The sequence below is a fragment of the Colius striatus genome, chromosome 1 (genome assembly GCF_028858725.1).
Source record: "Colius striatus isolate bColStr4 chromosome 1, bColStr4.1.hap1, whole genome shotgun sequence".
NCBI classification, from domain to species: Eukaryota; Metazoa; Chordata; class Aves; order Coliiformes; family Coliidae; genus Colius; species Colius striatus.
This window is the reverse complement of record NC_084759.1, coordinates 137,635,486-137,648,214: the sequence shown is the minus strand read 5'-3', so window position 1 is coordinate 137,648,214 and position 12,729 is coordinate 137,635,486. Positions and strand designations below refer to the sequence as shown.

The following is a 12,729-nucleotide window of genomic DNA, read 5'->3' as shown; positions in this document are numbered from 1 at the left end:
TCACATCTTCATTTGAACTGGAATTTCTTTAGGAGCCCAAGACAGAGCATGTTTGTGGCTAATTCCAGCTTGTCCCTCACTGTTCTTAACGAATGTCACAGAGTGGCAATGGTACTACCCATGGCACATGCTCTGATCAACAGCACCCTGCCCTTTTCCCCACACTTTCTGGGGGTTTTCAGAAGCAGCCTAGATATCAGTAGTCTACTGTGGCAATACCTACTTTATGTCAGTACCAGTGGAGTTAGTTAATTTGAGGTCTTTGCTGACAAGATATAAATGGTGGGAAGTTCTGCTATGTTGGGTTATACTTGCATCCACACGGATGCAGAGTTTCCTGCTCTATAGGTCTTGAATCTTTCCAAATCCAGTCATCTCATTCCTTGAGATGATTTCTGCATCTGTCTTTTTTTCTTCTTGTTTGACTGAGAAGGCCACAAAGAGATTTTCTTTTGTTGCATGTTACAAATCTGGGAAAACTTGGTAGGTGACCTGAAAGAAATAACTGATAGTTTCCCTTGAAAGTTACAGATGGCACCAAAATTTCTTAAGACTAAAATGTATTCACTGTTTCTGTACTTTTTTTTTTTTACCTTTTACCTTTTTTTTAAATAGATTAATAATGCTTATCTGTTAAAACTTTGAAACCATGCTTTCCTGAGGACATTGAGTATGATACACAAAAGAATCTCTTATATTGTTTTTTGGGGTTTTTTTCTTGTTTGTTTTTTAATGCTGATCTTTGCTAAAACTGTGAGACAAACTTCTTTCTGGGCAGCTGTGGCCCATCCAGTGAGAAGGTCACTCAAGCTTGAGCACAGAAGAGAGGAACAAGCACTGTGGTGTTATCTGTGCTAACGATTACATTGTCACTCAATAAGAAGGAAGAATAATTGAGGTGTGAGTTGCAAACTGACAGTACATTTTGGCTTAAATGTGATCCTTTACCCCTTGAGATGTTGAACCTCATGCATGAAGCCACATGGGCAGCATGTGAAGGTGTGCACACTTTGGGCAGGCAACCTCCTAAGACAGTTTGGTGTCTGGTTTCTGACAACGTACCAAGGTCATGCAAGGCTAGCTTTGGTTTTGTTTTTCCCAGGGGCTATATAACTAAATCTGGACATTTCAGGATGGGGAAAGCAGAATGCCTTACTGCACCTCCAGTGCCTGCTGCAGATTAAATGGTATCAGTTTACTAAGAATTTTTAGCATGGATAAAACACTCCAACAGTGTTCTTGTAAATGTCTGAACAATTTTTCTCAAACATTGAAATATTTCACCTCGGACAAATAGCTGGCAGTATATGTTCCAGTCTGAGCTCCTTGGCTGACAAAGCTATCACGAGCTTGAAATGTCCTGTAATGAAAGTTTAGTCAGCTGCAGCTATGAGCTTTGTGAATGGTGTCACCTAAGGCAGAGGTGCAGGATGTGATGATGGTAACTGCAGCCCCAGACAGTGTGCTATAAATGGTGATACGTTCCACAGCTTTTATAAGAAAGAAGCATTTACTTCTCAAATCAGTACCTCTTTCTTAAGGCTTCTTATTTAATATTTACAAAGTTTGTGGTTACTCTGCATAAATTATTAAGAATGATGATGTACTCATTCTCATTTTCTAAAGTAAATATGTTCACGTGATCATGCTTTCTGACTGTTTCAAGCAAATACGGTAGATGGGAGGAAGCATCAGAGATTCTCTTCTGAGAAATTTTATTACAACCTATGGTGGGATACCAGAGGAAGGTCGAAATCAGTGGCCTAGCTCAATAGTAGAAGACTCACAGTTTAACATGGTGTGACGTTATGGAAAGAGCCTTGTGTAAGCCTTCTCATCAGCATGCATGTAGCCCCAAGCACAGCTGAGTCCTGCTGACTCTGTGGCCACAGGGCTCTTGCTGAGGAGAGAGGTCATTGCAATATACAGTGAGTCCTGAAGGGACAAAAAATATAGCTCTTCAATGAACCTCATATCATTAGATTCTCTGTTTGCAGAGCTGCTTTTAAAAATTTCCTCTGGCTGCACTGTGATCTTTGGCCTCTGGCATCATGCTGGGAAGGATTCAGGCTACAGACACATTGCGTGTGGCAGCCATGACATTTTCTGCTCTCCAGCTCAAAGTTCAACGTAATTGTTGCCAGGAAGGTCTGTTTTATTATGATGGTGCCATCCCAAATGCCGATAACCAGGGTCAAAACTGTAATCATTATGGGTCTCAGAAGTCTTCCCTCATTATGGGCTCATCTTTTGTGCTTCAGTGTCTGGCTTATGTGACTCTGGGTGCTTTAAAGAGTCAGCAGCACAATGAGTGATTACATTGATGATTAGGAAAGGTTTTCTCTGATTAGCCTGGTGAGACAATGGGAAGGTGCAATCTGTCAAAGAATGTGCCTTACAGAGTTTGCAGCTGGTCCACCTCCAGAGCTGTGGAAATGCTGTGTTTCTTTAAGGTGGAGAAACAGTTCTTGTGTCTTGTTTGCTCACCAGAGGAGAGAAACCCTGAAATCTTGTGTTAGTACAAAACAAGAATAAAATAAAACTAGGAATTTTGGTAAGACCCCAGTTCTGCAGCTCTAAATATAGAAAAATTAAATGTCAAAGAATTGTATGCACACTTTTCTCTTTAGTCATTCAGTAGAAGGTGGAGTAAAGCCTGTGGTGCCTTTAAAATGATTCATTATTTCCATAGAAGCCAATTCATGTTTATCCTTCAAATCACTCTGTGGAGATTAAAATAATGGAGAATTATATTTGCTTTTAATTTTGTTTCCAGACAGCTTGGCCTGGACATTCATGATGTGACTTGGAAACTATATCAAATTGTGATTTATTGTTGCTCGTAATTGTGTGAAGATTGAAGATATGCTGGATGCTCTTCTTTTCCTTTTTTTTCCTCCTTACCTCCCCCATTCTTTCACTTACAGAGTGTTCTTGACTCGACCATGGTGAAAGGCCAGCGTCTCTGCCTTCTGTGCTTTTCCTTGTACAAGCCACAGCAAACAAAGATTTTATTTTTTTCCTTAACATGAGGCTGTGCAAAACGAACTGTAGTTTGTGTTTGATACCTATTTGGAGTTTTTTATTTCTTTTGGGTTTTTTTTTTTGTTATACTGAAGTTTTGACTGTTTTTGTGTTGTTGTGTTAATTTTCCTTTCTTGAAGGGTTTAGAAAGGGCTGTATTATTTTTGTTAAGCTGGATGAGTTATTTTATGAAAAACATAGGAAGAACACCAATGAGGGGAAACCCTTTTATTTGCAGTAAGGTATCTGTTAAGTATAAGGATATGAAATTGCTTTAGAGGTGTTTCTGTTGTTTCTTAACTAGGAATAATTTGTAAACTAAATTTATCTATCAGGTCTTACAGATAAAGGAATTTGTTATACTTATTTTCAAAATGTTTTCACTACATAGTTTTATCTTCTTTTCCCCTAGTGAGTAAAAAGCTAGTCTTAGATTTTTATAAGTAATAGCTTAATAGAAGAAAATGAATAGGATTTTATAAAGTGCAATAAAAAGCCTACAGAAAGCTATGGAAATTTTGGAACTTTATTTTCTAGCCGTGTTAGAGAATCTAAACCATTCAAACCTAAAAATTCTGAGTGATCATCAAAATTACCAGAATATTGTTTTCACATTGCATTTAAGAGTGTTCGATGAGGATAAGTTTCCTCCCCTGGCAAAAAATGTCTGTATGAGAGTGGGACATGCTAGCTGTGAATTGGTCCAGCAGTTGCAGTAGTAAGTGCTCCTCTTGGCTCAGTTAATTTTTCTTGCAAATTCCCAGTAAGCCCCCAGCCATGCAAGTGTAGATAATTGCACAGTTGGTGCTGTGAACTATGCACGCCTGTCCCTGGTCTCTAATGCGTCCTACTGTGACCTGGCCATCTGATTTTTCATGAGTTCTTTAGGGTTCTTTATTTTATTTCTGTACATAAAAAGAAGCCCCAAAACATACCGCAAATGCATTTGTGTGCAGTTAGGAATTCCACAGCCTAAAACACTCATCTGGATGATAGTTTTAACAAAGAAGCAGGGGGAACACAAAAACATCTGGTTTTCAGTATTGTGAGGAATTTATTTTGCTCCTTAACTTGGTTATCAATGAGCATGTTTGATTGATCTGGTTTTCATAGAGTGGTAGAGTTGGAAGGGACTTCTAGAGATCATCTAGTCCAAACCCCTGCAGAAGCAGGTCAACCTAAATCAAGTTGCATAGGAACATGTCCAGGCAGGTCTTGAAGACCTCCATGGAAGGAGACTCTACACCCTCCCTGGACAGCCTGTTCCAGGGCTCCCTCACCCTCACAGCAAAATAGTTTTTTCTTATGTTTAAGTGGAACTTTTTGTGTTCCAGCTTCATCCCATTACCCCTTGTTGTGTTGCTAGATTCTATAGAAAAAAGGGATGCCTCAACCTCCTGACACCCACCATTTAGGTATTTGTAAATATTAATAAGATCCCTTTTACTTTTGTTTCCAAAATATTTGCTTTCTCATTGTCGTTTCAGTTTTAATCACTGCATGATATTGCTTAAATCAGAGTTGGAACGAAGTCACAAAGTGAACAGTAAGCCAATCTTCTCCAAAATTCATGGGAAAAAACTGCATTCACAACTATTAGCATAAACTGGTAAATGAATAAATGACCATTGTGAAATTAAATTCAACTTAGCTTATCCCTTTAGGTTTTTTTGTTTTGTTTTGTCAAGTTAGTTGTTTGTTAGTGTTGATTGCAAACATGTTATTCATGCCTGTATTCCCAAGTATCCGGCCTTTGAGTTTTGATGAGTAAAGTGATTTGGAAAGAATCCAGATCAGCTCATGCAGAGGCTATGCACGTTAGTAGAAAACTACTTATAAAATATGAGCATGGATTTTCTCTGCACTTTTACCCTGAAAAAAAGACTGTGTGTATATAGGCATGCACATGTGTGTACATGCATATATAAAATTACTTAAATCTAAAATTTTCAGCAATTTACTGTCTTTCATAAATCTTGATATTGTTTAACATCACCAGATGTGTTTTATGAAAAATTCCATGTTTCCTTGTCCTTTAGGAAAACACACTTTAGTTTCCTTCTGAATAATGGTTTACAAAGAAAGCATAGACAGTTATGTTTTGTAGTAGAGAATCTAAAAAATATTATAAGTATTTTTCATTTATTCAATTTGTAGCTGTGTTCAGAAAATAATAATTTCAATAACTGTGATTTTATCTAGTCAAACCTAGTCTGATGATACTCTAATCCTGAGATAGAAGAAATATTTTAACTGCTCAAAAAAATAAACTATTTTCCTGTGTACAAATTCTGTTCAATGAAATTATGACACATAAACTGTAAGAATTTAGGATGGGTTGTTAATGTAATGAAATTAGTGGATTTGGAGAGCAGTGTTTACCCTCTTCTGCATCCTCTTTGAGAAGAATTCTGTTCTCCTTTTACATATGCTCTCATTCTAAGGATTCTAAGCATTATGAGTAGTTCAAACAGTACTGCAACTATGAGATTTATGTCAGTGTCATGTAAAGCAGCTCACAACAACACAATGTCTTCAAAATACTGTGTAAAGCATTTTCACTCCGAAATACTGTGCAATGCAGTATGTCATCATGTTGCACAAATTGTTAACTGTTGATATTTTACGATGACCTTGGCTTGAGATCTGCTGCCAGGATATGCATCTCATGTCAGCCCTGGTGAGGGATACTTGGCATGCACCTCCCTGCAGACATGGAGCTGATCTCCCACAGCATGCTCCGTAGGGTTGGTGGCTGCATGGATTTCATGTGAGGTGTCAACTGAAAAAGTCAGATCTGCAGGTAGTGTCCTATTGGTCAAAAATGGAAAAGGTCCTGCCACCTTGCAGTATAAAGAGCACATTGTGCAGATAGTGAGGCGATATCAATTGTGCTATTGTCAAGCTCTGAAGCCTTGCTCAGATGCAAGACATGCTTCCAAAGACAGAATCACTTGGTTTCCACTGACTTGTTCTGATGAGGCATGGGCTTGCAGCGGTTTTACTGTGTCTTATGTGTGTAGGTACCTAAGTCAATTTAAGTGCACTGTCAGTCATGATAAGATGCAGGCATAGCTCAGGATGGAGGATGCAGACCCATGGTGTGGTGGCATCCCTCTTCCTGGGCTGTAGGGCCTTGGCACAGCCTGGCATTTGAGTCAGACACATCTGCTGGGTTCCAGAGTAAAGGCAGGGGTTACCAAGACATGACAAAGCCTCCCCACATGTCAGAGGCCATGTGGCAGAAATTTGCTACTGAGAAGGGCTCTCCCTCTCCCCACTTGGTACTAATCATGCAGAACAATGCTGGCTGCTTTGCAAAATATTAGTACTGCTTTACAAAATCTGGGCCTGTGCTTATGGCGCGCTGAGTCAGACTTGTTTACTTCATTGAAGTATTAATGTCTGTCTCTGATTGGCAGTCAACAACTCCAGGCTCCAGGCTTAATAGAATTTCAAACTGTAGATTATGCAGTTTTGCTGAAAATTTGAGGCTTCTATCACACTTTGAATGGTGCATTCTCCCTCGTTCCCCTTTGATCTGTTTTTCAAGGCTGAGGTTAAGATAGATGATTAATTCCTCCTATCTCAAGCCTTGTCTTTTAATTTAAAAATTTTCTTTATCATCTGCCAGAATTTTCTCCATACGCTCCTGAGAGGTTAAGCAATAGACGAGTCATTAAGTTAACTTCAGCTATTATTTTTTTTAGAAGGATGAAATAGCACTTCAGTATATCAAACAATTTCTAGTTTATTTCATGTCATGACAAAAAAAAGAGATGTGGGAAGAAGAGGCCGATCCATGTGATTCTATTTTCTGTTTGTGTTAGAGGATGGTGAGTGAGGAGGCTTATCTTCTCGTCTTGCAGCTTACCTCTATGTTAGGAAGAAGTACGACAGGAGAAGTGGATCAGTGGAGTGAAATAGCTGTTGCCAAGGACCTAAGTCTGCACTAGGCAATTGGGAAGATAGTGAGGAGAGATTTAGCTATACTTAGTTAATATATCACTTTCCTTTGCTATTGTCTGTAAAGTCTCTTCTGAGAACAAAGCAGTGTCAAGCTCTGTTATGCTGTTCTTTGATGCATTGTGAGGGCCATAAATGCTATCACTGGTGAGTCACTCCTGGCCCAGGGCTCTGATTGCTCTCCTGCTAAGCAGTCTTCCCAATTCCCCATGCTACGTACTTGCCGCTCCAAGAAACCCATATGCTTTTTCATAGACATAACTTCCTCATTTGGAAAATTGTGTATTTTACATTTTTATTAAGAAATATGTGAAAACACATTAGTACAAAATCTCCTGGAGTGGTCTCTCTGGCAAACTGCACGTACACCTGCTGAAGAGTCCCAAACAGTAACAGCAATAGTGAGCTTATGTGTCAGAAACACAGCAAAGGAAAAATGGTCAGTCTTGGATTGTCTTAAATTAGCAATTCCATGCAGATGTTATGGTTATTTATAGTGCACCAGCTAGTGAGACTGAAATGTCTCTGCTGCGTTGAAAGGTTCCTATGTTTCTCTACTTCTGTGTTCACCCAGTCTCACTGTTCTTATGCAAATTTTAAAGATCCTTTAAAGATCTTTTGCAATTGTATCATATAGCTGTCAATTCACAGACTTGACAACTTTCCTACTTTTGGCAAGACTCTTTATTTTAATGAACATATATTGCCCTAGTGGATTTTGAGACAGATGGTAGTTGGAGCTGCTGAATGTCAGGAGGTTCTGGAGAAACTCAAAGATGCATTTACAGATCAACGCTCTGTGTGAGCACTGGAAAGCCAGTGCCACAGCTGTGTTAGACTACTTGTATGTGTGATAAATGGACTACACATGGTAAAGATGTGGCTTGCCTGAGCCATAGTTGGTTTCCAGTGAGTCATTTACAGATCAATTATATACATGTACCGGGTAGAGAGTCTAAGACTTGCCAGTGACATGAGCTACTTCTTGGTAGTATTTGTGCTTACACATCACTTTAGTTAATAATTCTTCCTAAATCGTATATGTAAAGTAGGTATATATTTCAAACCTAAAAGAAAGTAAGCACCATCTGAACTGGGTGTAGAAGTCTGTTGGGTAACTATTCCCATCACTTTTGTCTGAATAAAATAAGGATTGGAAAATCCACTTTTTGCTTCATTTCAGTTCTGGTTTAGCTGCTCAATACACAATTGCTTGAGGAAGAATGTGGTTGCCACCACCAGAATGCTATATTTTAATAGTATGGAGATATTTTTAAAATCTCATTATATGTTTGGGATTAATTTCATTCATCTAAGAATAAACACTTGAACAGTAGTTGTTCTAGATGCCTCTAGTTAGTAAAAAAGCATCTTTCAAGGCAGATTCCTTTAATCCGAAGCTGTCTCCTCAATTATTTGTTCAAATAGCCCCTGGCCATTGACTCAGACTCCATAGGGACCCTGAAAAATTCATTCAGATGGGTTAAGTCAGCTGCAGAAGGTGAAAGCTCTGAAATCAGATATGATGAAATACCAAACTCTTTTCGGACTGTGAACATTATGCTTGATGATCAAACTATTCAATGTGATTCTTTTTATTTAATGAATTAGTTCATCTTACTGTTTTTCCCTTCTGTGGGTAACTGCTTTAAAAGAAGTTGTTGAGAGACTTCACCAAAGTTTTAGATGCTGCTCAGCAGATTGTTCACTTCTGTTGTCTGACATGCATTACTTTTCTCTTCTTTAGTCTTCTGGTACCAGTATCACAGTGGATATCGCTGTCATGGGAGAAGCACATGGGCTCATTACAGACCTTCTGGCAGATCCTTCACTGCCTCCCAATGTGTGTACTTCGCTGAGAACAGTGAGCAACCTGCTTAATACACAGTTAACCTTCCAGGCCATCCACAAGCCAAGGGTGAGCCCTTTGGTGTCCTTCAATGAGAACTACACCTGCTCTGACTCAGAGGAATGTCCAGAGAAAGGAGAGAAACTCGCTATTCCTAAGGTGAGTACTGGACCCTATCTATCATCTTGTAACTTGACTCTCCCTAAAGGAACAGCACCAAATTAGTGGGAGATGTCACTGGGCTTTTTGCTTGTTTACTTCAGGTTAACATTTTATGCACTAATCATGCTCTGTATGTATGTATGCTATAAAAGGACAGCTAAGTAGACTGTTGGTTTCATAGTAAGACAATTTCTGTGTATTCTTCAACTCATGTCCAGGTTAATTTAGGGTCTCTAGAAGGAGATGTTTGATATAGGATAAGTCACATAGATGGTGTGCAAATTTCCTTGCAGGTGTTGATTGAAGCTTCAGAGAGAAGAAATTATAGGGAGTAGGGCAAGTAAAAGCCTTTCAGCATCCAAACTCAGGTCTGCCCCATCACTTCTAACACAGAAATTCCTTCCAACTCAAAAGATCTGAGCCACTGCATGTGGGATGACTGTCCTAGTCAATAAGCAGTGGGGAATTAAGTAGTAATATGAGAAACCTTTTAGACCACTTTGAAGATTGGAATTTGAAATTCTGTGTAAATTTCAATTTCTTCTTCTTTCCTTTAGCTAGAGGTTAGAAACCTATGGAAGTCAATGAAAAAGTGTCTTATGATGGTCTCCAGGTGCTTTGGATCATGTTTAAAATGTTGCATACCAAACAAGCAACCAAAAAGATCACCACTATACTTAGTGTGACAAATATTGTGAGCTCATGAGACGTAGTCTTTAAGAAGACTGAATAAAATGTATGTGTGTGTGTATATATATATATATATATATATATATATATACATGTCTTACTGCCTTGACAGATGGCTTTATGGATGTTCAGGAATCCAAAGGGAAATCAACAGTGTTAACCACCCACATTTAGTAACTAAACAATTAGAAAAAAAACAGACCAGCTTTGAAGTAGTTTGAACTGTAGGTTTGTTGCTAATTAGCTGTCCTGCAAGGGTCACATTTTGCTTTTGAAACTAAACCAAAATAGTTTTGTACTGCAGTTTCCCTTGTAAAATTAAATATAGGCTAAGTACTTTGCACAGGCAAATGCTTTTAAGTTTTAATAGTTCAAATGGCACAGACAGCGTTTGTTCCAGCATTTCCTGGCATCTGAATTGCAACACTTGTGATTATTTTTAATATATTTTAATGTAATGATAATTATTACCCTGTTTGCCTATGTAGCCACTGTATATATGAAATGTATGTTCACAATTTTTTAAGTGCACTTTCCAGTTTATTTTAGTGTACATGCTTATAATGGCTGTACTTGAGTCTCTGAGGGGAAAAGTTAAGTGGAAGAACACTGCCATCATATGAGCAAACACAGCAAGCAGATACTAGTTTGCTGTTGCATAATACCTAGTGAGGAGAAGAGAAATGGAGGATGAAGATATGAGTTAATGCTACAAATAACTAATTTGACTGAAGAATTCACTGACCTAAATGCCTTACGGTTCATAAAACTAATAGTTTGCAGTCCTTTATTTATCTAAATATAGATTTAGAGTCTTTACCATCAGCATCTGACACTGAGCATTTTGGGTAAGGAGATAGTATGTTAACATATTTATCTGTAAGTTTGATCTTCAGAACCACAAGTGTCTTCCATCTCAAATCTCTGTGGCAAAGTCAAAGCTGCCCAACACAGAGACATACTTGTTTTACTTCTTAACTGTGAACACTTCACAAGAAATACAAGAGACACATCTTACAAAATTATAGCATCTACAATGGCAAATCTGAATCTACTGTCATCATCACTGTGTCATCATCCTTTATCATCCTTGCTTTCAAAATTTCAGAAAAACGACATCAATCCTGTTAGTAGAAAAAAGGAAGTCAGGTGAAAGAAAAATGCAGAGTGGTCAAGAAAAGTCTGCTGTAAACAGTGATGCTTTCTCTAAGCTTTTCAAGTGACATCATAGTTTGATTTCAGTGAGTGATCTGTGGATTGGGTAGATCTAGCAGGAAAAAAGTTGGAGCTTCCCTTCTCTGTTTTCCTTACATACTTTCTTGGCGCAAATCTCTGATTCTGACCTTTCATGACAGTTTAAATTACAGAATAGCTGAGGTTGAAAGTACATGTAAAGATCATCTAGTCCAGTCCCTCAGCTCAAGCAAGATGAGCCTGGAGCAGGTTTCTCCAAGGATCATCCTAGAGCAGCTTGCTAAAGAGGATGTCAGTTTAGATTTTTTATTTCTCCATGGATATAGATTACACAGCCTCTCTGTGCAGCCTCTTTCAGTTTTCAGTCATCCTCATAGGAAAAAATATTTTCTTAGATTCAAGTAGAATTTCTTGTACTTCAATTTGTGCCCCATTGCCTCTTATCCTGCCACTGGACACCACTAGCTCCATCTTCTTTCCATTCTCTCTTCATGTGTTTATGTACATTAGTAAAATATCCCCTGAGCCTTCTCTTCTTCAGGCTGAGAAATCCCAGCTCTTTCAGCCTTGCTCTAATACCTCAGCCAGCTTTGTGGCCTGGATGACTTCTTTAAGTGCTTTTTGCCACACCACGTAATTCCAAAATTTTTTGAGAGCACAACTAATATTGACTGGTTTCAGTCAGAACTTGAAGTGCTGATCATCTGGGGCTGTGAGCCTGTGGATATATACCTTTTTTAAAATTTGAAAAGGGGGAAGATGATTCAGACCCTCCAAATATTTAAAGCATCATCTGAGTTGATTTGAGTGGAACATAGACACCATAATTAATACCTGAGAGAATCCAGATTTAAAGTGCCCCATTAGGTGTTGTCAGGCAGAATTAATCAAATGGAAATGTTTTTCGTCTGCATGTTTAAAGTTTTTGTAAGCCTATGTACACTCTAAGCAATTAATGTCTCTCTAGCGCTTACGGAGAAGTTTGCCTCCAGGACTGCTGAGACGAGTCTCCTCAACTTGGACCACAACAACATCAGCCACAGGATTACCTACGCTGGAGCCAGCTCCAGTGAGAAGAGATCGCAGTGCCAGCATCAAACCTCATGAATCATCTTCATCCAGGTTACAAATTACCTCCTCTCTCTTTTACATGTCTGTTTTGGCTAATTTATTTGGTTCTGTTGGTTCCAAAGTGTGTTAGAACTACTTCTTTGTGTTTCTCTAAATTGGATTACCAAAGAAGTGACATTCTCAACTTTAGGCAGATTATGCCAAAACTGTTCCTGTTACTGGGAAGCAAAATAATAATCATAATAATAGTTATCATAATCTATTTATTCTAGTGAAGTACAGTATTGCACAATAAAATTGGAAACAAGGCAAGATACCTGGTTAAAGTTTTCTTGATCTTTTTGACCTTCTTGATACGCAGCAGTTTCTTCTGTGGGTGTTGCCCAGCCAAGAAAAAATTCTAACAAGTAAACCGACTGCTGAACCTCATTTATAAGAACACACCTAGTGATGTTGTCCTGCCATTAAATCAGTTCATAAAGCACTCCTCCATCCTCTAGATACTAACTTCCAGAACAAAAGCTTTGATTTTAAGTGACTGCCCCCTAAATTACAGTCTTGTAGTTTTCTGTCTATAGAAATGAAGTATTGTCAGACTGTACAGCAATGTATATACCCTGCGTGCCATTTACACACTTGATTCCAGAATAGAAGAAGCACTTAGGGTTCTCTGAATGAACTTATGCAAATGAAATATCAGCAATAAATGCTACATTAAAAAGATTGAGTTAGATAAGTAGGAAAGTTATTTAGTGGAAAGAGAAAGTAGATTT

At 38.4% G+C, this 12,729-nt stretch overlaps 1 protein-coding gene across 1 annotated transcript in view; it reads left to right on the top strand.

Annotated features, from left to right (window-relative positions):
- Positions 1–12,729, top strand: part of PDE3A (phosphodiesterase 3A) — a 246,488-nt gene that overhangs the window by 199,155 nt on the left and 34,604 nt on the right. The window contains exons 3-4 of the mRNA XM_062012293.1: positions 8,738–8,998; positions 11,853–12,007. Of these exons, the coding sequence (XP_061868277.1) occupies positions 8,738–8,998; positions 11,853–12,007 (416 nt within the window). The remainder of the gene's footprint in view (positions 1–8,737; positions 8,999–11,852; positions 12,008–12,729) is intronic.